General features: G+C 38.4%; 1 protein-coding gene across 2 annotated transcripts in view; it reads right to left on the bottom strand.

The window, feature by feature from the left end:
• Nucleotides 1–3,681: 3,681 nt before the first annotated feature.
• The window catches only part of KIF5B (kinesin family member 5B), a 34,866-nt gene continuing 15,594 nt past the window's right edge, over nucleotides 3,682–22,953 (bottom strand). Inside the window, exons 11-26 of one of the 2 annotated variants that reach the window (XM_084282523.1) lie at nucleotides 21,538–21,686; nucleotides 20,314–20,507; nucleotides 19,456–19,524; nucleotides 18,170–18,376; nucleotides 16,896–17,039; nucleotides 15,890–16,075; nucleotides 14,996–15,113; nucleotides 14,598–14,659; nucleotides 14,400–14,509; nucleotides 13,927–14,028; nucleotides 12,009–12,069; nucleotides 11,847–11,918; nucleotides 11,577–11,681; nucleotides 10,823–11,039; nucleotides 8,886–9,018; nucleotides 3,682–6,461 (exon numbers count right to left, since the gene is read on the bottom strand). In XM_084282523.1, coding sequence (XP_084138649.1) covers nucleotides 6,455–6,461; nucleotides 8,886–9,018; nucleotides 10,823–11,039; nucleotides 11,577–11,681; nucleotides 11,847–11,918; nucleotides 12,009–12,069; nucleotides 13,927–14,028; nucleotides 14,400–14,509; nucleotides 14,598–14,659; nucleotides 14,996–15,113; nucleotides 15,890–16,075; nucleotides 16,896–17,039; nucleotides 18,170–18,376; nucleotides 19,456–19,524; nucleotides 20,314–20,507; nucleotides 21,538–21,686 — 1,936 coding nt within the window. In that variant the 3' untranslated portion in view covers nucleotides 3,682–6,454. Of the gene's footprint in view, nucleotides 6,462–8,885; nucleotides 9,019–10,822; nucleotides 11,040–11,576; nucleotides 11,682–11,846; nucleotides 11,919–12,008; nucleotides 12,070–13,926; nucleotides 14,029–14,399; nucleotides 14,510–14,597; nucleotides 14,660–14,995; nucleotides 15,114–15,889; nucleotides 16,079–16,895; nucleotides 17,040–18,169; nucleotides 18,377–19,455; nucleotides 19,525–20,313; nucleotides 20,508–21,537; nucleotides 21,687–22,953 lie in introns of both variants that reach the window. The other variant, XM_084282522.1, reaches the window with a different exon arrangement.

The raw sequence follows: 22,953 nt of genomic DNA, 5'->3' as shown, positions 1-22,953 counted from the left end.
CCCCCCCTGCAGAGCTGCTGCCCTGCAGAACGAAACCCTGGGGCAAGTCATGCCGGCTGAATTCCCTCTCCTGGCACATCTGTCCTTTGCAGGTTGTCTCAAGACCTCGGTATCTTCTTGCCTCTGCAGTGCCCACCTGTATGTATTATAAAGTCAAAAGAAAGGCACACTTACTATCGGGTCTAATGAAGCCCCATTACCAGCCATGGTCGAGCTGTGCAGGAGGGGACACAGGCAGCCAAGGAGAAGTGAAGGAGCCTCAGAGCCAGCCCCGGGACCAGCAGCCCCCTCCCCAGCAGCCTGGCAGGGTGCTGCAGGGCTCGGGACACCCTCCTGGCTTCAGCCACCCCGGAGTGCCACTGCTGTGAATCGCTCATGTCTACAGAGGCTCTTTCATGCAGAAGTTCCCCAACACCTCTGGCTCTGGTTCCCTGCCGCCCTGCCTTGCTGTGTGTTGCCAAAGGAAGCGGGAGGGCTGCTTGTCTGACCAAACACAAACCACCAAACCGCAGGTGGTGTCTCTGCTGTGTGCCAGGCGGGCAGCCCTGAAGGCCTGATCTCTACCAGCTCCATCACCAGGCATCCCCTCGCTCGTCCCCACACACACTCATCTCCTGCACTCAGGTGTGGACACAGTTCTCTCCTGACACCTTCTGCAAAGCCGCTGGTTAGAGCCAGATGAAAAGGAGAAGGAAATGTTTTATTAAAATCGACTCGGGCTTTTATGCATATTTTTATGTGCTTCAGCTCATTTTTTATGCACATTCTCTCATTTCCTGCTCGTTTCCACCAGTGTGTCTCCAGGTTAATAAACTCGGGCTCAGCTATGTGGAGCTTTTTAGTCCAATTCAAACACTCTGCATCTCTGATTAGCCCGTAACAGGCAAAGCGCTTGTTTGCTGCCATATTGTCACTGAATTATCCTGCGCTGGAACTGGATGCCACTGCTTGTCACCATGGGAATGAAACATTAATTTTATGCTATCTGCATTTATTACGCAGCCCATTGTATGGGCTGCCAAGGGAAACTGACAGTCCTCTAAAATAATGAGTGTGGGGGAAGAAATCCATTTCTCATCAGGAATGACTCTTCCCACCTCTCTCATGCTGCTCATGTGTCTGTGGATCAATGGAGACAAGTCAGCTGGAGATGAGAGAGGAATACAAAAATGTCTCAGAGCTTCACCTGTGAGTGCATTTGACAATGATTCACCCATTGCACAGATGAGACTTCTGACTTTTTGCATCTTATATCACTGCTTCGCAGCTCAAAGATAGGAAATCTCGTGATGTTTCCAAATATCTTCCTGCAAAAATTGTTTAAATAAAGAGCAGAAAATGCCTAGAAGAATATTGCAGTGCTTATTCAGGAACACAATATGCAGCTTTTCACAATATTTTAGTGTCAAGATTCAATTTTACGCACCTCTGTGGGACAGAAGAGTTTTACAGTCATCACTTTACACAGAGCAGTGTTGAAAGACACACGCAGGGGCTGCTCCCGGAGCGTTTCTTTGTGACAAATGGCACTTGTTCTGCATGACAACAGTAGAGCTAGTTGAAAAACAGAAATAGCGTAAGTATGAATTCTGCAGGTTTAAGGTGGCTCAGTAAAGGTCATGCATCAGGGGATCTGCCTCATGCTGCACCTCTAGAAAGCCGAGAGGGTTTCTCCCCACAGGTGGGGTGAAGGCATCAAGGGTAGCAAGTGGCACAGCAGCCCTGCAGAAAAGGACACGGGGAGTTGTATTGGGTTTATGTGGCAAGGTTTTGGTAACAGGGGGCTGCAGGGGTGGCCTCTGTGAGCAGAGCCCAGCAGCTGCCCCAGGTCAGAGCAGAGCCAGCTCCAGACGGCTTCAATGGGAGCTGCTGCTGGCCAGAGCCAAGCCAGGGAGCGACACTGGGTGGGCCTCTGGGAGAGCAGAGTTAAGAAGGGGAAAAAAAAAAAAAACATCTGGAGCTGCAGCCCGTGGAGAGGAGCCCATGCAGGAGCAGGAGGTCTGGGGGGAGCTGCCACCCGTGGGGGACCCGTGTTGGAGCAGTTCGGGACTGGGGGATGGACCCCGTGGGACGGAGCCGTGTGGCAGCAGTGCTGGGGGAGCCGCCGCCCTGCAGCCGGGCCCCGCGGCCTGAGGCCGAGGCTGCGGGCGGGGGCCGGGTGGGCGCCGCGCTCCCCCTGGCGGCACCGGGGCCGTTTGGTGTCCGGGCCTCAGCCCCAGCCTCGGCAGCCTCGCTGAGGTAATGAATTAATGAATTCAATGAATCAATGAATTAATTCCCTTTTGAACACTGCTGCCGATGCAAAGCCCGGCCAAGCACCCGCCAAAAAGTCTGAGAGGCTCCACAGCCACCTCCAGTGCAGTGCTACCGGCTACAAGGCGTATGCTCCCAATGACCCCACGCATGCAGAGAAGTCCAAGTTCCCTTTCCGAACATTATCAGGGGCTGCTGGTGGTACGAGCTACTCGAAGAGAGGCCACAGGGACAGAGGGCTTGCTGCTGGGGGCACCTGGGAGTCCTCCACACCCAGTCTTCTGCATTGGGGAATGCCGAGAATTTGGTCTCCGCTGCTCTCCTTACTTGCTAGAGGTATTTATCAAAACTTCCCCCAGTTTCTTAGGTAGAAAAGACGTAGTAGATTTAGCTTGATTCAGTAATATCAACGTGCCTGGTATACAAGGGCATGACTGACTCCACAATGATCTTTACCTTTAAAGTATCTACAATACAGATCTGCTGCACCATGCCGTGTGGCCCTCAACACACCCTTTTTTTCCCCCTAGATAGCCATCACCCTCTTACTTTTCAAAGATAAACTAAATACAGCCTTATACAGCCGTCTCATCCATATGTATTACATTTTTCTTCACATCCCTCCTCTCCCCGTTACATTGCCTAGTCGATTGATACCCTCTGCATTTTCAACTTGCAGAACAAGACTAAAAGCAGTTAAAATTGCACTCTTCCCAGTCCCACTTCACTTGCCCCTTCTCCCCTAGGAAGGATTGGTTGAAAAAGGGCTACAAAGATGGTGAAGGGCCTAGAGGGGAAGATGTATGATGGGCGGCTGAGGTTACTTGACCTGTTCAGCCGGGAAAAGAGGGAGCTGAGGGGAGACCTCATCACAGTCTACAGCTTCCTCATGAGGGGGAGCAGAGGGACAGGCACCGATCTGCTCTCTTTAGTGACTGGTGATAGGATCCACAGGAATGGTGTCAAGCTGAGGCAGGGGAGGTTTAGGCTGGACATCAGGAAGAGGTTCTTCACCAAGAGGGTGCTCGCACACTGAAACAGGCTCCCCAGGGAGTCCCCAGTCACTGCACCAAGCCTGTCAGAGTTTGAGAAGTGTTTGACTTAGTCTGAAATTTTGGGTAGACCTGTGTGGTGCCAGGAGTTGGACTGGATGATCCTTATGGGACTCTCCCAACTTGGGTATGCTGTGCTGTAATTCTGGAATAAAGTGATAAAGAGAAGGGAAAAAGGCAAAAATCCCAATACATTGATCAGTCTTTATTAGTGATTTTTCAGATGTGTTTGCTGTATCCCTTGGCAGTGTGATGGACTTAAGTGATTCAAGAGAGCTTTATGTGTAGCATACCTCATATACAGTAATACATTTTGACATTTACAAAAAAAAATCACTATTACAGCTTCTTGGTTCATTCAAAAGGTATGCTATCCCAAGCCCCTGGCTATAACAAACTTGGACGGACTTTAGGCATGTCCCTGTCCCTCCCTCAATTTAGATTGTGTCAATGAATGCCTGAGACAGTTGCAGCTTATCAGTGTAGGTAACTGGAGATTTATGATAATCACAATTTAAGCAAAGATAACCGGTCAGGAAACAAGTGAAATAAATAAACAGGGACAATTTGACACACTCATGTGAAGACTGAATAAATGCACAAAATTCAAAGATTTTTCTTCTCTTTATTTAAACACAAATACATTTACAGCATGCAGGTAAGTTAAAACTATATGGCGTCTCCCCCAAACCAATTGTTTTAAATGCATCTTAAGTGTACTGAAGTTAAATCATATTCCACAGGTAGACTTGTCCTCTCATGTCAAATTTAGAATTACACACAGTAGTGAGTCAGCATTTAAGTTATGTAAATAATTTAGTTGTTCACCAGAAATAAATATTATTTCACCGAGTTCCTATCCTAAACCATCTTTTAAAAAAATATGATCTAGAGGAACATAAAAGAACCAAAGACTGCAAGTTGAAACAGCAGTGTTGAACATTCCCTGTATAGACTGAATATTAATTTACAAAAAACAGTAATTGTCCTGTCCAGCTGACCTACGACAGCCAAACCAGAAAACAAAGAGTATATATTTTATTTATTTAACACTTTAAGAGGCAGTTCTTCGTAAACTTCATAAAATGTTTAAAATAAAAAAGTTTAAATATAAAAAGGTACACTGAGCTACAGGCTATCATTTCTTTATTTTAAACAGGAATTTTCAGCACCAAAACCCACGATAATTACCTATGGGAATGAAACCCCCATTCACAGGCATGAGAAAAAAATCCTGCTTCATATGAATGCATTTTAAAGAAAGTGGGGTTTTGCTTTTGATTGCAAATTAACAAATCAAGGCCTGAAAACCTGCAGTTAACAATGAGGAAGATAACAGACAGTGTTGTTTCCATTATGAGAAATTTCAACTGAAAGGAGTTTGCTGTTCCTTTTCTTTCTGCAGAGTGCTGTCTTTAGACATGCTCTGAAACAACTGCAAGTTTGGAGTGTTTGGCAGTCTTAATAAACAGTCTTAAAAGCTGAAAACTCCCAAATAGTGAGATTTCTGACTGATACACTCAAGCATTAAAAATCAAACTATTAAAAATTCAGTCTACTGTAGATATAGAAAACAAGTGGTTCAAGGTCTAAAATCTGACTACACTCCATCATAATATAAATACTTGTCTATTTATAATATAAAAGTTGAAAGTGATTTGCTGCCTGAACAGTTATAGAATCTCTACTGTTTCCAAAATAACTGATGAGTACCCATCAAAAAAATCAAACTAACACACAAAGTGGTATTAACAGGGCCTGGAAAGCTATCTAAATTCTTTCAGCAACATTAAGTTCCTTCTTTCTCAAAGACCTGGAAACTAGTTTCTATGCAGAAGGAGGCTAAAAATTATAGTGGCTAAACCCTAATAAATAAGTTAGGCAAATTATACTAGAAAAAACTTAAAACCCAGATTCTGCTCAGTGGAAGTATTGGAGCTCAAAAACAAACAAAAAAAACATTTCATTTCATTAGCCACTTTAGAGGACTTTATTGCAAAGAGAAGAAAAATATTCAACAACTACTAGTTTGGACATTTCATATACCTACTTACAAACGGATTACAAATACAATTCACTATAGTGCTTTATTTATTTTTATTTTAAACACACCTCTGGGATTTCCAGATCCATAGTTTTAAAAAGCTGTATCCTTTACCAGGTATCTGAAATTGTTGCTGAAATTAATTTTAATTGAAAGTTAAAACTTTAGCCGAAAATTCCAGTACTGTGTATGCAGTGGAATATCAAATTAAATTTTAGATTGTGCTCATTTCACTATTTTACAACAGCGAAAGTGAACCATCACAGGTATAGACAAAATGGATAAACAGGCTCATCAGAATGAAGCAGAATGTTTTCACTCTACCAGACTATACTGTGTGTAGAATCAGGAACAGGACAGATGAGATAATCCATTGCCAGAGTCTTTTGTAAACTTCAGTTTACTCTTATTACTGTACAATATTTAACTCTAAATAACCCGATAAACGGGCATTTAATCAGATAACAGTTACACAGCCTTGTTCATATTGAACTCTTTAGTTCTGTGGTGCAGCGCTTGCAGTGCCTCATGGCAGTTGTCGTAAGCACACTTCAGTATTCTTACACTGTACAAAGAAATTTAGTTCCAATGCTCTATGTAGCATTCCAAAAGAAAACCATACTGTAATGTAGAGTGCTGTTCTAATTCAGTGGGACATGTAGTGTTATGTGATGTGATAAAAATGAAAATATACTTAAACACTGTTGCACATTCCCTAAGACAATAAAATGTACACAAAATTAAGCTAGAAAAATTGAACTAAGATTTTCTTAATGTACATTCAGCTTGGCACAGTGCAGACTAAATTTAAGACATGAAAGACAAACCGTGTAATGAGCAGAGCTACACTTTAACTAACATGTCATTTTTCAAGACGCCAAAATTGCACTCTAGTTTGTTTTTTTTTTTTGTGGGGGGGGGGGGGTATGGGCAGGGGTTAGGAAATCAGTTAGCAGAATTTGTAGAAGGGGAGAAGAGCTGTACAGGCCAGGTATAATTTATACATTTTCAAAAAATAATCCTACAGTCCCCAAAGGGAGAGATTATTGTCATGGAATGACTCCCTCTATATGATATCCAAGCCTTCTTACGCTGCATTTACCATTCAGCAACTGCAAATGAGAGGAAATAAAGAAGTTAAGTGTTTGTACCTCATAAACCAAAAAAGTCAAGCTATTTATATTTACAGTAGATCACATTCATTATTTACATAGCTTTTAAGAGCTCAGTTCTTAAACCACTTAGATAAATGCTAACACAACATCTGCTTTAGAATAAGAAATTATGCAATGCTGGAAGCATTTAAGCAATGCTGGCTGTTACCAATACAAATTTACACCAAGATAAGCTGACTAATGCAATCAAGACCGGATACCCAAAGCAGTGAACATTATAATCAAGCCAATTATAACCCATCTCCATTTCCCACAACATTGCTGCTTTTGCAGGGAAGGGAGAAAACTGCCTGGGTACCACGTACCCACCTAACAGCTGTTTCAAAATATTGCCTTGGCTCTTTGGGAAGATGAGGTGGGAATGAAGAGATCATTTGGTATTAATTACACTAAAGACGTTTGATCTATGTAAGGAAATAACAGCTGACTTTTTTTTTTTTTTTAACATTTCCAGAATAATTAGTTAAATGGTGGTCTCCAAACGTTAAACAGCACACCATGTTTCTACTGCATCAAAACTTATACCCTAACCAGAAATTCCGATGCTTAGTATCTGTATTAATCCTCAGAAAAAAAAATCTATAATAGTACTACAGAGAAAGCGTTACTGACTGGTTACCTAAGTATTCCCAAACTCAGCAGATACCTATATTTAATAGCAAAATGAAGCTTAAAGTTCTTTTCCCCATACTTCCATAAGGGAGAAGTTCCTCCAAAACCAAAATAGGAGGGTTCAAATAAATTAAGACCATTGCTCTGCCTTTAAGTGCTAAACAGTTTGATTCTGCAGCAATGGGTTAATGTGCTGATGCCAAATGTAGTATGAAAGCTTTACGATTGCTTAAGGGATTCTCTAAGTATATCATGTATTGGTGTTTCTTTTATTGTTCTGCTGTTTGTTTTTAAAAAGGACATTAGCCAATACTTAGCTATTTTTCACTCCCTGATGATTAATCTACAAATAGTCCAAAAGTCAAAGTGCGAAGTCTCCTATTTAAAATCCCAGTGACCAACAGTGATCCTTCTCCAAAGCAAAATACAAGCTCAATTTTGAGCTACATATCTCTGATTATATCTACGGTAAGTACTCTTAAAGAGGTATGAGACTAAATAGACTTTTTTGCTGGAGTTCTAGGCAACATTATTTTAGCATGAGTTTCTACATGCTCTAGGCATCTAAAAATACATTAAGTCAATCACACCTTCATATGCCTCTGCATTGGACAGCAGAGCTAGATTGACTTCATAGTTCGAGTAGCTGCAAGATTACATTCACCTTGCCAAAGTAATAATCAAACATCCATGAATTGCTAGCTCCATGGTAATTCAAATTAAACCTTATTCAAGCTTAAAGTACATACACAACTTCAACCTCTACTTTAAGGGTGGCTACTGAACAGAACCAGGTACCCTAACTAGTTCTACAGCCTGATTTTCTTCACTAAATTGGATGGACAACTTTGAAAAGAGATTCAGCTGATAGAAAGAAATGAATGAAAACAAGATTAATAAGCTGCTCTGGTACACTTCAAAAAAAGAAGGCCCAGGATTTAAGCACCCCACCATGCAATCGATTATTTTAAGATTACTTTCAAACTGAAGATGCAGATAATCTTAACTAAGAATTTCTAGAAGGCATTCATATTACAACACTCAAAAGTGAAGATGATGATGGAGGATGCAATAAAGCATTACTCTTGGGTAACCAACAGACCAACTACAGTACAGATGTTACTTTCAGGATCAAGGCTTTTAATTAACTTAATATACGTAAGTACCTGACTCAATGTAATGATTTGAGATTAAAAGAGCTTATGAGATGTATTCTCCATTTTTAAAGTGCACATATTGATTCCAATTACCGTAAGTGTATTTTAATCAGGCAACATTTAAAACTTACTGGACAACGACACGAATTTTTCCATTAAATACTTCCAAACATGTGCAGACACATGAAACAGTGCACAAAGTTAGAACAAACAACATAAGAACAGGGTCTTTTTTTATTTCATTGCTGAATGCTTTTTGAAGGGAACCCTTTACAAATATTAGCAAGACAAAATAATTTGAACTCTCCAAACTCTTCTCAAACACTAGCTGTTTGCTGTGGCTGGTGATGATATCCAATTTACTGTTTTTACATTTTGTTCTACTTCATAGGAACTCAACAACCACCATTTTAGAATAAACACCAGTTTTATAACAAAAACAGCATTAGTCAGGTGCATTATTCCTCTAACTATAAATTCCTGAAATAAGTTAATTTGATTACTCAAGTGATTTTATACAACAGAATGGACTGTAATAGTACTAACAAAAAGCGGTTGCACACTTAAAACAAATCCTACAAGCCAAACTTACACTTTGTCCTGCCGTCCTCCACCTCCACGCAGTGCAACTGGCTGGCTGTTTTGAGTGAATGCACCTCCCCCACGAATTGCACTTGGATGAGTTGGAGAAGCTGCTGGATGCTGGCCAGGACGGATAGGCTTAGCTGCACAAAACAAGACATGATTTACAGATATATACATATCAATTTTATCTTTCATTATTCAAATTTACTAATGCTTTATTTTGCAGTGGCCTAGAAGTAATCAAAATTGAATGTACTTTGAATTAGAGGAAAACAAGTTTAGGAGATGGTATTCCAAGAACCTGTCAGATTAGTATCAAATATAATCAGCCCTGAAAAATAGACAAGGTTTTCCTTTTATTGTCCCTACTAGCATTAAAGCTAACAAAATTTCTGATAATGGTTTTCCTCACGTGTTATCTACCCCACCTAATGTATTTCTCTTTAAGAGTTCTGTTTCTTGTTAGTATGAACTCAAATAATTCATCACCTGAAGTTTTGTGTGTTATGTTCCTATAAAGAACCATTATATCCTGCTGTTTCTCTTACACCTGCTCAATATGTCACTAGTTTATTCTGCTCTGCAAGCTAGTTATTTTGCTCTACAAGCTGTTCTGCATACTGGTTACTCCACAAATAAACACTACTTCAACAAATACTTACCAGCGTATATTATATAACTTACTATATTCTGGAATTCAAGTAGTTTTGACAGGAAATTCACAAGCTACATATGCTTTCACAAGAGCTAGTGCAAAACTGATTGAAAGCAATTTAACAAAACATACACAACTGCATAACTTTACAGAGTTCTGCCATGTTAAGCAGAAAACATACAAACAGATATTAAACAACAGGTAGCAACTACATCTGAGAAACACTTCTCAACTTCTGCCTTGCAGCAAACTAATCTCCTGGAACATGTGTTCAACCAGACACCTACATACAGGAAGCTTTATACCTGTGGTAAACTCACTAAAGAATTCTGTTTGTTGTCTTAGAGATCACTTGACAGAAAGATAAAGCAGGAATGCATCAGTTTTTGAGCTGCCACTTGAAGAGACCAAAAACACCTATACCAGAATCCCTCCCGAAAGGCACAAAAAACATTTTAGTCTGGAACAGCTCTTTACAAACCTACAGAATACAAGCAAAATTCAACTCCAATGCTCATCTCAGTTACATCAGAATTTAAGGTAAGTACGTTGATTACTAAAGTCCTGATACAGGTGGATCCCATAATTACTGGTACAACAACAACAACATCGTAACAGGCACAGGTAAGTTCTTCACAGGTCACAAACCATCCTGGTCCTCAGTACTTGACAGCATAATAGCAGGTGAGAAGGAGGACCAAGAGTATGATTGCCTTCCACCACACAGTAAGAAATTCTACTAGCTATCACAGTTTAAGGAGGACTACCGAATACTACATGTTTTGGAACAAAGAACCAAAAATACCGGATTAAGGCTCTTTGGATGTTAGTTGTGGGTTTCTGTCTGCCCCCTCCCAACCTGGATGTACAGAAAGCAAGACAATTTTTTGTCGTTCATGAAGGCAATGGCAATCTCTCACATTGCCCTGAAACACCTACTTAGTCTTAGAAATTCTTATGAAATGATGTTACAGAGCTAAGACACACATTCAGTGTATTTTTTCATTCTAGGAAACAGAAAACACATTCAGGACAGAATCCTAGATAAGACTTTCCCAGCTTGTAGAAAAGTCCAGCTATCAGAAGCCAGGTCATAGAAGAGATCCATTTAATAAGAAATACAAAACAAAACACAACAGAATCTGACTGCTAACCACAATGTAACTCGTGGTTGAAAATACATTGTGTTCACGCAAGTGGACACAGCTATGGTTGAAAAATGCACACGCAAGAAGATAAAAGAGTCAGGAGAGAGAGAAGTTTTAGGAGCCAAGGGATTCTCTACTAACCAATTTGTGCAGAATGTCCTCGTCTGGCCATGTTTTTGGATCTTACAGCTTCCTTTATACGGTCTACTTCCTGCTGATACCGCTTGCGATCACGAGACGCATTCTCTTTGGCTTCCTTCAGTGCAGACTCCAGAGCTTTAACTCTTTCAGCTGTAGCCCGAAGTCGCTTCTCCAGTTTAGGAAGTTCACAGCGAAGATCTGCATTGTCACGTACCAGCTACAAAAATTGAATCTATTATTTTCTTGGTGTCTCTCTCCATGGGGAGAACCAACCAACCAAAAACCCCCCGAACAGGCTATATTTTATATATAACTGTATAGTAGGGCTACTATGCTATGCATACTTAAGCTTCTTGTAAGCCTAATAGCTCAGCACTAAGATTATCATTTGAAAGCCCGTTACTGTGGAAGGACATGCTATCCAACTTAGGCACTTAAAGACTATATCCTTATTTAACCAGAGGGAAACAGGCAGGCATCCCTCAAATTGAAACAGTAACTCTAAACTAACTTTTGATCTTTGTTTAAATGCAACTATTTTATTATATACCCACATGCACTTAAAATGTCTATTAAATGACTATAGGAAACCTTGCATCTATTGTTTTGTATCAAGAAACACATTCAAGACATAGAAATATTTAATTACAGAACAGTTACTTTATGACCAATAGGTTTTCAGTTACTTATATAATAATGGAGCTTAAGTAGCTTATCTGTTTTTAATTAAACTTGAAATTAAGCCTCACTGTACCTGCTTGTGAACCTTTGTAAGCTGTTCAAGATTATTCTCAAGGAAAGAAATCTTCTGCTTTTGTGCAGCACTGCCTCCTGTATCATCCGAGTCAATCTCAGCACTCTGCAGTAACCAAGTCAGAGGGAGGGAGAAAAGATGCTGAGTACAAATCTTAACTTACATGTTAAGATCAAGCCAGAAAAAAAAGATCAATTCAAAGTTCAGTTTTAAACTGAAATTTACACAACAGCCCCAGAGACACCAAGTTTCCTTACAGTATCACTTTACCTTTTTCACTCTGGTGGCCAGATCTTGAACAAACAGCTTCCGAAGATTGTGAAGAGTCTGAAGCTCTTTAGCCTACAGTTAAGGAGGAGGGAAAAGACAAAAATTATTTCTGAAGGAAAAAAGTATTGACACTTACTTTGGAAAGTATTCTGACTAACTTACCACAGTCTCTTCCAAACCCTTTAAATCTTGCCTCGCCTGTTCCCGCCTGTCCTGCATAACCCTAAAAGAGAATACATTCAACCTGAAGCATCTGAGCAAAACTGGAAATGTTTTAGAAGACTAGAGAGTGGTAAACACTATATGTATAAATTGAAAAATGTCTGTCTTTCAGCTGAAGTCCTCAGTTAAGGACATCACCAATGGATGACAACACTCAAAACCACATGAAGTGGGGGAGAAAAAGTTGCAAGAAGAAAAGAGGGAGTTCTTTTAACACTGAAGGAATACAAACACGTACTTTCAGCTGCAGAAATTATGAATTTCTAAAACAGGTAAAGGTAGATTTTCAGAATCAGGTTCAGCAATGTTTGGGAAAAATCTTATCCTGTAAAATGCTCTTAGTTTTGACCAGCTATGAAAGTGTTAATTAGTACCAACTGATGGCTTTAGGATTTTTTTTTTGTTCCACCACCTTATCCCTACTACATTTGCCAAACTTTGCATCATAAGCAGTGGAATCTCCATTTCCAGGAATATAGCCTACTGACACCACTTTTCAGAGCTGCTGTCTTCCTATTTAACGTGAAAGCACTGACTGCACCACTAATGTTCTCTCAGAATTATATTGCAGTGCATGCCTTACTCTGACAGGACACAATGAAGGGATTTGGACTTTTCTTTTTCTGAATCCAAGTCAGAAAAAGGCGGCCATGGAGTAGATGAAAACGAACCACTCCCAGTAAGTGGCCAGACTATTTGAGCTTCTTTTTCTCTTGAAAATTCTCCTCATACAGTTACATTATTAGACCACAGTTAAATGATTAAACATCTGAGGCAATAAAATATTCTGAAGAATGTCATCATCCATTTTCCAGTGAGGTCTGGAAAAAGTCTTTTGCCATGCACATTTATGATATACAATGGAAAATATCTGGACTGAAGGGAGAGAATTTTAATGCTTCTTATGGGTCTTTGGAAGAGCAAAGTTTCTAACACAGCAAGTGTCTTTAAGGGATTAATGATACACACACACACACATATATATGAAGACATATTTTAGCCTGCAAAACGAAATGAGAACCACAAGTGCGTTTGTCATATCTCGTAAGACAAGAAAAATCTACTGTAAATGACACTGAGTGGCATATGAATAAACGAGAATAAGATGGATTCACAAGACCAAAGCGCTATTAAAATTTAAATCACTTAAACCAACGTTGTATTTCATAGTAAGGATACTGAAATGAATGTGTTATGATTGGTTACTTGTACAGACCAATCAAGCCTGATTATGTGAATTTTATGATTAAAAACCTGAAATTTGGTTGGTGCTTCTAAAGAAAAAGTATGTACTTTTGAAAGAGTTAAGAATACCTAACTTAAAGACAAGTTTATACCAGAAATGGGGGTGCTAGTGATAGTCTAGATAGTCTAGTAAAATTTATAGATTATGGTGAAATTTCTTTAAGTTCATAACTGCTTTTCAGCTTAACCTGTGGAAGCTTACTCACAAGTGGAATTCAATTTTAAGTTTTGCATTAACATGTTAGTGTCTGTTTCAAAAAATACACTATTTGGTTACTTCATGAAGTATACAACTGTTGAATCTCAACAACAGGCCAGTTAGAACCAGCTGACTAGATAAGTTGCATAGAACCAAGAAGAAAATGGGAACTGTTGTGAAGTCAAGGTAAGCCTATGCTAGTCCTAGAGCATGCAAAACTTAGCTATAAAAATGAAAACGTTAACTGCTCCAACTTGTAGCATTGAGATTTGATTTGGCCTTTGTATATCTTTCATTAATTTTGTTCCACTTTTATACACTAAGGCAGTGAAAAATGACTTCATCATATCAGGTCGTTTGTTTTAAAAATACAAGTGTGCAGGAACACTTGTTTTATGCACAATTATCACTTACGTAAGCTCATGGAGTTTTCTACTCTTTTCCTGATCAGTTGCTTTCAACTTCTCATGTTCAACTCTAAGACGTTCTTGTTCAAGCATCATCTTCTGATTTTGGCTGAAGACAAAAGTAAATGTTAGGTGTAATTTTAAAAGGACTGGAAATAATAGGGAACAGACCTGCACATCTCTGTGATATCCAACAAAATTAAATCTAAAGCAGAAGAGATCTTTGCCTTCTCCCTGTCACCAGAAACATCGAACAGAAGCCCATTAAGCTGCAATCCAGATCAAATTATCAACACTCAGTAACTAAGGCTTCTGATATGTTGTAATGGGTCAGTTGATTGAAACAAACCACATGCAGTAAAGCAACACTAATTAGATACTGCTGGAGAAAACCTTTGCCATTTCCTTCCCACCCTACCACACTTCTGTACTTGCACAGTTCAGCCATTTGGCAGTACCAAAATGATGACAATTGCTTACTCTTGGAGTTCAGTGATAAGTTTCTCCTTTGCATCAACTTCATCTCTCAGGCTACTGATTTGTTTCTGATGTGTCTCACGATGGCTCTGAATCTGCTGTTCCACAGCTTGCTATTATAAAAAACAAAAACATGTATTAAACACTTTCAGAAGTTGTTATACTTCATTTTGTTTTAAAACAACAATTACATTAACTTACCTTGACTTCATTTGCAGTCTGAACCTTATTTAAGTGCTCTTTCTCCATCTCATGGACTTTTTCTAATAGGAACAGAGGAGAAAAGACGTTTTAGCCAGGAAGCTAAGCATTTACAGGGAAGAAAGAAGTAATTCCCCTCAGCCCAACACTTCAAAATTTGGAAAAAGTTATCCACCTGTCCCCACATGTACCGGTTGAATCAGCAGCATCTTGAATTTATCCGTATCCTTAGCACTTGAAACAGCAAGTATGATTTTCTATTGACTAGTTCTAGATGTTCAGTAGCAAAATGCTATCCTGAAGCACTGCTCTTCAACCCAGACAGATGAATTTCCTATTTATTATTACATATTTAAACTTGGGTGGGGCAAGGACAGACTATAAAAAGCTATGCTTACCTTGTGCTCGGAGTTGAACTAGTTCTTCATTAAGGGAATCCACAGACTCTTCCAGCTGTCTCTTCTTCTGTTCCACATTCTGAAGATACTCAGTCAACGACTTGATCTTGGCCTCATGCTTGTAGGAAAGAAAAATTCATTTACTTCAGAACTAGGTACCATGGAATTACTTCTGCATAAACACTATACTTATTTTTAAACAAGTAACCTGATCTCAAAACAAAAATGGTGCCAACTAAACTTTCTAAGAAGAATGACTACTTGAGTAGATCTGTAATTTAAGACAACGTCTTACATTCATGCCATTCAATGAAACAAAGTAAATTTTCTACTGGGAGAATAAATGTTTTTGCACATTAAATGCTATCAGAGGAAAGTGATTCACTGCATTTAGAAAACAGTACTGTACACATCTGATATAAAAGATGACCATCTGTATGGTCAATATAGAGAAAATAATAATACCAAAATATAGCCCATCAGGCATTAGAAGCAAGATTCATCTGCTATGCAAACCTACTGAAGTATCACGGTGCTAATTCTACCTCTCCCACTTTCAACTTGCTGCATTAGGGCAGAGTACAAGACAGTGCTTTCCTGTAAGATTTGTATTTGTAAGGGATCCTGTGACAGAGTACAAACACACTGTAGTATGTAATACAATTGCTGCAAAAGCATTATCAGGCTGCAGACATATTGCAGAAATTCTGACATCCTGTCACACATTACTCAGAAGGACCCAAACTGAAGAGAGTATTCAGGACACAGCCAAGTCCTGTGGCTGTTCAAACGCAACTTACTTTGTCAGGTGTCAAAAAAGTTACTGCAGCTTCCCCCCATTAGAGGTTAATGGGACTCAAAAGAGCATTTAGGAAGAACACAAGAAATATTTACCTGTGAAATACGGAGCTGACAGGCAGCTAACTCCTTTTCATTTTCTTCCATTTTCTTATTGCTTTCAGCTTGTGTGCCTTCTAACTGTTTGCATCGTTTTACCATTGTTTTTACTTCTGATTTCATTTTGCTAATGTACAGTCTTGCAACTGTGAATTCTTCATCTATCATGCCAGTTCCCTCAGGCTGCTGAAAATTGTGCAATCACATTTAGAAAGCTTAGATACAGAAACAGAATTAAAGATGAGGTGGAACAACTTAGTAACTTAGTGCCTAGCATCCCTGCCCCCACCCCAGCAGGTAATCAGAACACTTGGGCACCAAAACATAACTTCATATTACCTAATATTATTCTGAATTTATAATTTATAATTCTGAACTTAAATGAATAACCTGAAAGTACAGCACGCTTAAAAGGTTACCTTCAACACCCCACCCCTTACAAGCTTAACACTTACAGACGTGACTCAGCCAGTTATACTTGTACCTGCAACTTACTACCAATAAGTTACTTTCAAGAGTTTGTTATAGCAGTCATTTACTATATGTTGTGTTGTTCCCCTCCCCCTGTCCAAATGCTTTTGTTTACACAAAGATAGTGAGTTGCATACAACACTGCTTATGTTCCTGTCCTACAGTCATCTTCTCAATTTATCTTTTATTTCAGTTCCATGTTCCATTTTTAACGTAACTAGCATCTTGATTGCCACTGCAAGTCTAAGACGATGCAGTTGAAACTGTCATGTAAAATGGTTCTAATAACAGTATGAATGAAAACACTACTTCAGAAACCATACCTGCTCTATCTTGTCTGTGCACAATCAATTTCTGTTTGGGACTTAGTAAGTCACAGGAGAAGCGAGGGATGACTGTGTGCCCAAATTACTAATGCGTATGAGGGTTACTATGGTAGTTATTTTTACTGTACTAAGAAAACTGACCCTACCTACCCATAATGTAGGTGTGTCTGTGTGTGGCATTAAAAGCTTCATCAACCAAACCTTACCTTGACATCATTATTTCCCACTGCAATTCCTATTTCCGCAAGATCTTTTAGTAAGGAGGCCATCATCTCTGTTGCTCGTTTCTTCTGATGGTTAGTCATTTCTTTCAGTTTTTGAAGCTCTGCATCTATACTGGCTAAAGTGACCTACAGTAAAAGCAGTTGTATTTTAGTAAACAACATACATTTTTAAAAACTAGTTTCATATTATTTAAAATAGCAATATATAGTTGCTACATTAAAACAAGTACTGAAGTATCACATTGTTTTCCAAAAAGCATGTTTCAAAAAAAATTCAACTTAATATTCCACATAGTAAATACATAGAAATTCTACAATGACGCTATTTCTTCTGAAAGAAAAGTTAAGTACTGGGGGCAGAGGCCTTCAGCTCACAAAATGTGATCTCACAACTCAGCAACAAAATTTATGTCAACTTTGTTAAGCAGTATTCAGAATTATATATGGTTAAACGTTGCAGAGGATTGCATTTATAAGAAAAAGGTACATGGACAACAAGTCAAACACTTTTTGCTATATTTGTAGAGCTCTTAACTCTCTCCTGCTTGAATATTAAAATGGACACTCAGAATTAGGTGTCATATAAGCGCTACAGTTACTTGACAGGAGACTTAGAGTTGGTTTGAGCTGCTGTGGTTGTAGTGGTGGCAGCTATAGCAGCTTGCATACTCAGAAGTTGGTGGCTCTTTGCTGATCAGTTTTAAAAAAACACCTGAAGTTTTACAGCAGGAAAGTTCCAACTACTGATACAAAATGATAGTTACTGCTTGGGTTAGCTGTGACAGACTGAGAACACTGAAGTATCTTTACTTCTATATCCATCTCTCAGTTCTGTCAACTTGCATCAGCATCGAAACTGTGCAATAATCTTGGAACATTATAGAGAAGACTAGCACAGTTACCATGAATAGTTTCAGTAGACCTGTAAAGATTAGGTGGTGTGAAATGAACTATCAGAGCCAAGATGGAGAAGATGTAAACAGACTTTGACACAAGAACAAACCTTTTGGGCCACATCAGCCAGGAAAGAATTCTCAGAGGTTTATACAAGGGAAATAAGGGGGAGAAAGAAAGCCATATAAAAAATTTATCAGTCACTTAGGTCATCAAATGAGTTTTCTGGTATTAAACAGGATTTAGAATTAAACTCACTTTCCCTTGTGAAAATCTTTAAATGACTCCAAGCAAGAAACAGCTTGGAGATACAAGGCAAGAGTTTATTGAAGACTCAACAATTTTTTGACCCATTTTCCTACCGATTTTTGATTGAGTTCATCACTAAGCAGTTCATACTCCTTTGCCTTATCTTCTACTTCCTGAGACTTCTGATCATAATTGACAGCTAATTCTTCAAGGGCTTGTAGCACCTCTTTCACTTCCTCTTTAGAGGCATCGTTTTCAGCCTGAAGGCGATTCAACTCTGCTTGCAGGTTGTCTTGGTCCCTTCTGGTTGATGCTAAAAGCTACAATGTTGATAGAGATTTATTTAAAACATGTCACCACCACCAAGAATTCCGCATTAACAAGTGAAATCTTAGTAATGCTTTCAACTGCTGTAACTGTCTATATCTATATTTTTTATGATGCCTAGCATAACAAAACAAGGACACTGAGGACAGATAAAAGCGAGGTACATTTATATAGAATTCTTCAGCTTCTGAAGTCTGCAAAATGGAAATGATTAAGGATGAAAGCACTTAAGACCAGCAACTGCAAATGTGCATGGAAAACTGCAAAAAGGTCACCAAACTCTACTCAAGTCTGAAATTGTCAACAGGCTAGGGATTAAACTTTCAGCACTTTAACACTGTTAGCTGATGAAGAATAGCTAGAACAAAACGATGAGTTGATAAAAGATGCAGGTTTATTTAAGTAAAGAGCAAATAACAGCTCCAACTTCCTGAGACCTCAATCCATTTCCTTCTTGCCCTATACACCAAGATTTTTTTCACTTTTTTTTTTTAGACTTTGTAAACATAGAATTATTTGCTCTGATATCTTGGCTAAATGAAATTGCCAGGTATTTTCCGATATATAATTAAGTTATATCACTGACAGCATGCACATACAAATGGTTCAAATATTCTAGCAAGTGCAGCCTGAAGTAGCACTTAAATACTTCTCTTTTTATTAGGGACAATCAAATTCCATGCATACCCCCACCCACCATCTGTCAGTACAGCACTATTGACAAGAGTAAACCATAAAACATTTCTTACAGTAAACCAAGGTTTCTTTAGTTTTGACAAACTGCTAGCTTTGTAAGAAGGAAACAAGAGACTGTGTCTTTGTTTAAAGATTTCGGTTCCTTCTGCCTTCATGGATACTCAAACCTTGAGTAAACTGACTCAAATGTAGCCAGAAGCACAGCACAAGCAGGGAGAATGAATAAGCACAGCATTTCAAGTCTGACTTAAAAAAACTATTGTACAGTAATAATCAACCATTTTACTCCCTAGTCATAAACTACAGCCCATTCAGAACATCTCCAAAAGAAAAGTCAACGAAAAGCAGTACAAAGACACAAAAGCAAAAAACTCACCTCTTCCTGATCCAACATTTGTGTTTTTAGTTTTTCTACTAGCTGGCTCTGCTGATTAATTTCTTCATCCTGCAGTTGAATTAAGACTGTGTTCAATACATTGACAAATACCACTGAGAAATAATAATCTAAGAGAAGGCAGCATCAGGCATCTAACCTTTCTATGTTCTGAGACAATTAGACAACTCAAAGCAATAAACATAAATATTTTTGAATCACAGGCTGATCCATTAACTTCGTGTATACGTATAAAACACTATGGTTCAAGGACAGAATTATTATGCCTGTGCTTCTGCAAGTCTTCTCCAAGTTGTTCCAGCTTCCAATAAATAAATCAGATATAATTAAAAGATTTTTCATATTCAGTATTACTGCTTTAGTTTGAAATGATGTTCAGTGTATGCACATTTTATTTGAAAGTAAGTGTTTTTACTTCCAAATACCTTTTTTATTCTTTTTCTACTCATTTTCCTCCTTTTGATAGCATTAATCCAAACTATCAGCTTGGAATGGCATACACCCAGAAACCAGAAAAGCCACTCAAGATTCTCATGAGCTTTTACTTTTTTTTTTTTTTTTTTAAAAATTTTTCTTGCCATGTGCACTTTTGCATTCAGTACACTTTTTAGTACTTCCAGCAAAGTGGGGAAATGATCTAAGAAAGGATGCTCACTTAGTACCAGATGAAGCAATTTTGATATCTCTTAATTAGAACTTCAGAAATAGAATAGGTGCTCTTGGAAAATATTTAAAGAAGCTGTGCTAACAAATGAAGACTGGCAAATTAAGCATTGCATAATGTAGCTCAAGACGTATTTCCGAGATGTCTTACATTAAATAAGAATAAGAATGGCATACCTTGTCATCCAGTTGTTTGTATAGTTTAGCGATTTCCTCCTCACATTTTCTTCTCTCAGCATCGGTGAAATTGCCAGTTACTCCAATTGTGGTTGCTGGTTTATCATTAACAATAGTAATATCTTTGTCCACTGCAAAAGCTTCTAAGTTGGCCTTCTCCTTGTCAAACTGTTCATCAACAGGTACAGTCTCCCCTTAAATAAAGGAATATAAAGTATTTTTACTTTGATAGGTAGACATCTTTACTGCTAAACTATCTACTTCCTATTTAAGAGTATTTGTTCAGTTACACTTTTATCCCTTTATGTTCATTAACCCTTTTCTGATGAGAATACTTGACTGACTTCACATAAAAAACGCCTCACACTCTAGTTAAGGCACTTCTCTGGTAAACTAACTACATTCCTTAGTGCCTTATTACAAAGTATTTTACACAGTCCTTGGATGATATGGGCTCTTTCCAACATTCCAGTATCTTGTGTCAATATTCTTAAAGCATTATACTTAACTTTTCAGGTGTGGCCTCATACCATCTCTACACAAGACATGAAACAAATCACATCCCACTCAACTTAAGTAAGACCATTTTTTTTTTTTTTTTTTTTGCAGATTTACTTTAAGATGGGGTGCAGGAGTTGTCTGCATGATTGCAAAGTCATCTTCTAAAGCTGTAAACTCCAGCATACATCTGTCAGTAGCTTCCATGTTTCTCTTCCTGTATTTATGGTTTCATAATTAACTTGCACTTTGCCATGCTTGAATGAAAAAGAACTCAATCATTCAGGGAGGATGGGCACGTATTATCTACTGCTAAGAATTTATTTATTTTTTTGGCCTACAAAAGTGAACTATAAACAAGGACAAAACCTTATGAGACTTATGTGAATTAGAAAGAAAACTTTCATCAGTTTCTGCAATTACAAATAATGTATATGTATTTGGGACATATGTATTAGGAATACGTATTTTTAATAGTTTACCTAGGTCCAGTTCTCCTAGCAAACTAAGTGTTGAAGAACCTAATACCAACATACTTTCAGACATTTTTACCAGTATGTAATTATTAAAAGCTGTTCCAACAAGAAACAGAAAGCTCCAGTGTCAACCTAATAATCTCAATCTAATACCCTAGCATTAATATTCTTATTTCTGTCTGGCATGGGGTTCTTCAGTAGTTTTCACGTCTGCTTTTCTGAAGTTTGCATAATAAAAATTTCTTCTTACCATTCCGCCATCTGTTGAGTTCATTTTCTAGCCACTGTATGGTGTTCCGTAGAGTCTTGTTTTTCTCTTTTTCTTTCTCATACTTTTTCTTCCATTGTTCTGCAGTGAGCTCAACGTTGACACAGACTGTGTTCTTAATGGTCTTTGCTCTACATAGAGAGACAGACCACTGAAACTGTGTTTTTTGTTTTAATTATTTAAGAAAAGAACGTAATGCTTTTAAGTGAAACTTTCACATATTGCTGGTAAATGCGTAAGCAACTTCCACCTCTTGCAAAAGCTTGTCTCTACTCCATGCCAATTTAATATCCTTTCAGTTGGATAAATACAACCATTAATGGACAGAGTAATACAACAAGCTTTAAGACGACTGAAAAATCTCAAGCTCGTTGAGTTAGAAAAAAATCAGCTGTATACTTTCACCAGAGCTGGGACAGTGCACATCTTTGAACAAAGGGCAGCATTTACCATATCTAACAAACATTTCTCCAACAGAGCACAATATGTTTAGGGTGTAAATAATCTAGCTTAAAGAACTGCTCATTTCCCCTAAAAATCCAGTGACTAGATCTCCACTAACTAAAGAGGTATATGAGCTGTAAAGCTCAAATGCATTTAATTCAGGTGACACAAGGTCAGGCAAATCTCACCCAAATGCATCAGCTCTGGAGACAAAGCTACAAGCACTAATAAAACTATATGAAGTTAACATGTAGTTTTTACATTAGTGCTGTACCTTGCTTATCTCAGTAGCTCTTATGTACTACCACAAAATAGCACCCTCCCCAAAGATGAAAACAGAAGAAAACTTAATGGTAGTTAGGAATACACCGCAGTATCCAATATTATGACTCCGATAAGGATCTTTTGCAAAGTCTCATTGGGACCAATTACTGCTTTTCCTGCTAAGTTACGTAATATTTACTTAACCTTCAGTTACTACTCCTGAGGGTTTCAGCATAAACTTAACATCCCCAGAAGGCTGAGATAATATATCAGACTAATGAAGGTGACTGAGATAGAAATACACTCCTGCAGCTCCTCCAGAAGTCAAGAGCAAGGAACAGTGAATCTACAGAGCTACAGTTGGAAGACATTTCCTGATATCTTGTGCTAGAAATACTATGAGGAAAAGACTTCCTAGATACCAGAAGGAGACCAAACAGGAATTCCGCTGCTACAGAACACAGTCATTACTAAAACAGCTATTAAGTGCCTATATTCTGCCAGATTTTAAGGAGTTCCAAAGTCATCTAGTCTACTTTCCATTAGCAAAGTCTTCTCCAAAAAGTTGAAAACTGTATCATTGAACAAAAATTAAAGAAGTATACTAACAACAAAAAAAAAAAAAACAGATGAAGTAAATGAAATGCTGATAGCTTCTGTAATCTGCTCCAGTAAATGCAGTGATTAAGC

This window comes from Netta rufina (genome assembly GCF_964035555.1).
Source record: "Netta rufina genome assembly, chromosome: 2".
NCBI lineage: Eukaryota > Metazoa > Chordata > Aves > Anseriformes > Anatidae > Netta > Netta rufina.
This window is presented reverse-complemented; position numbering and strand designations above follow the sequence as displayed.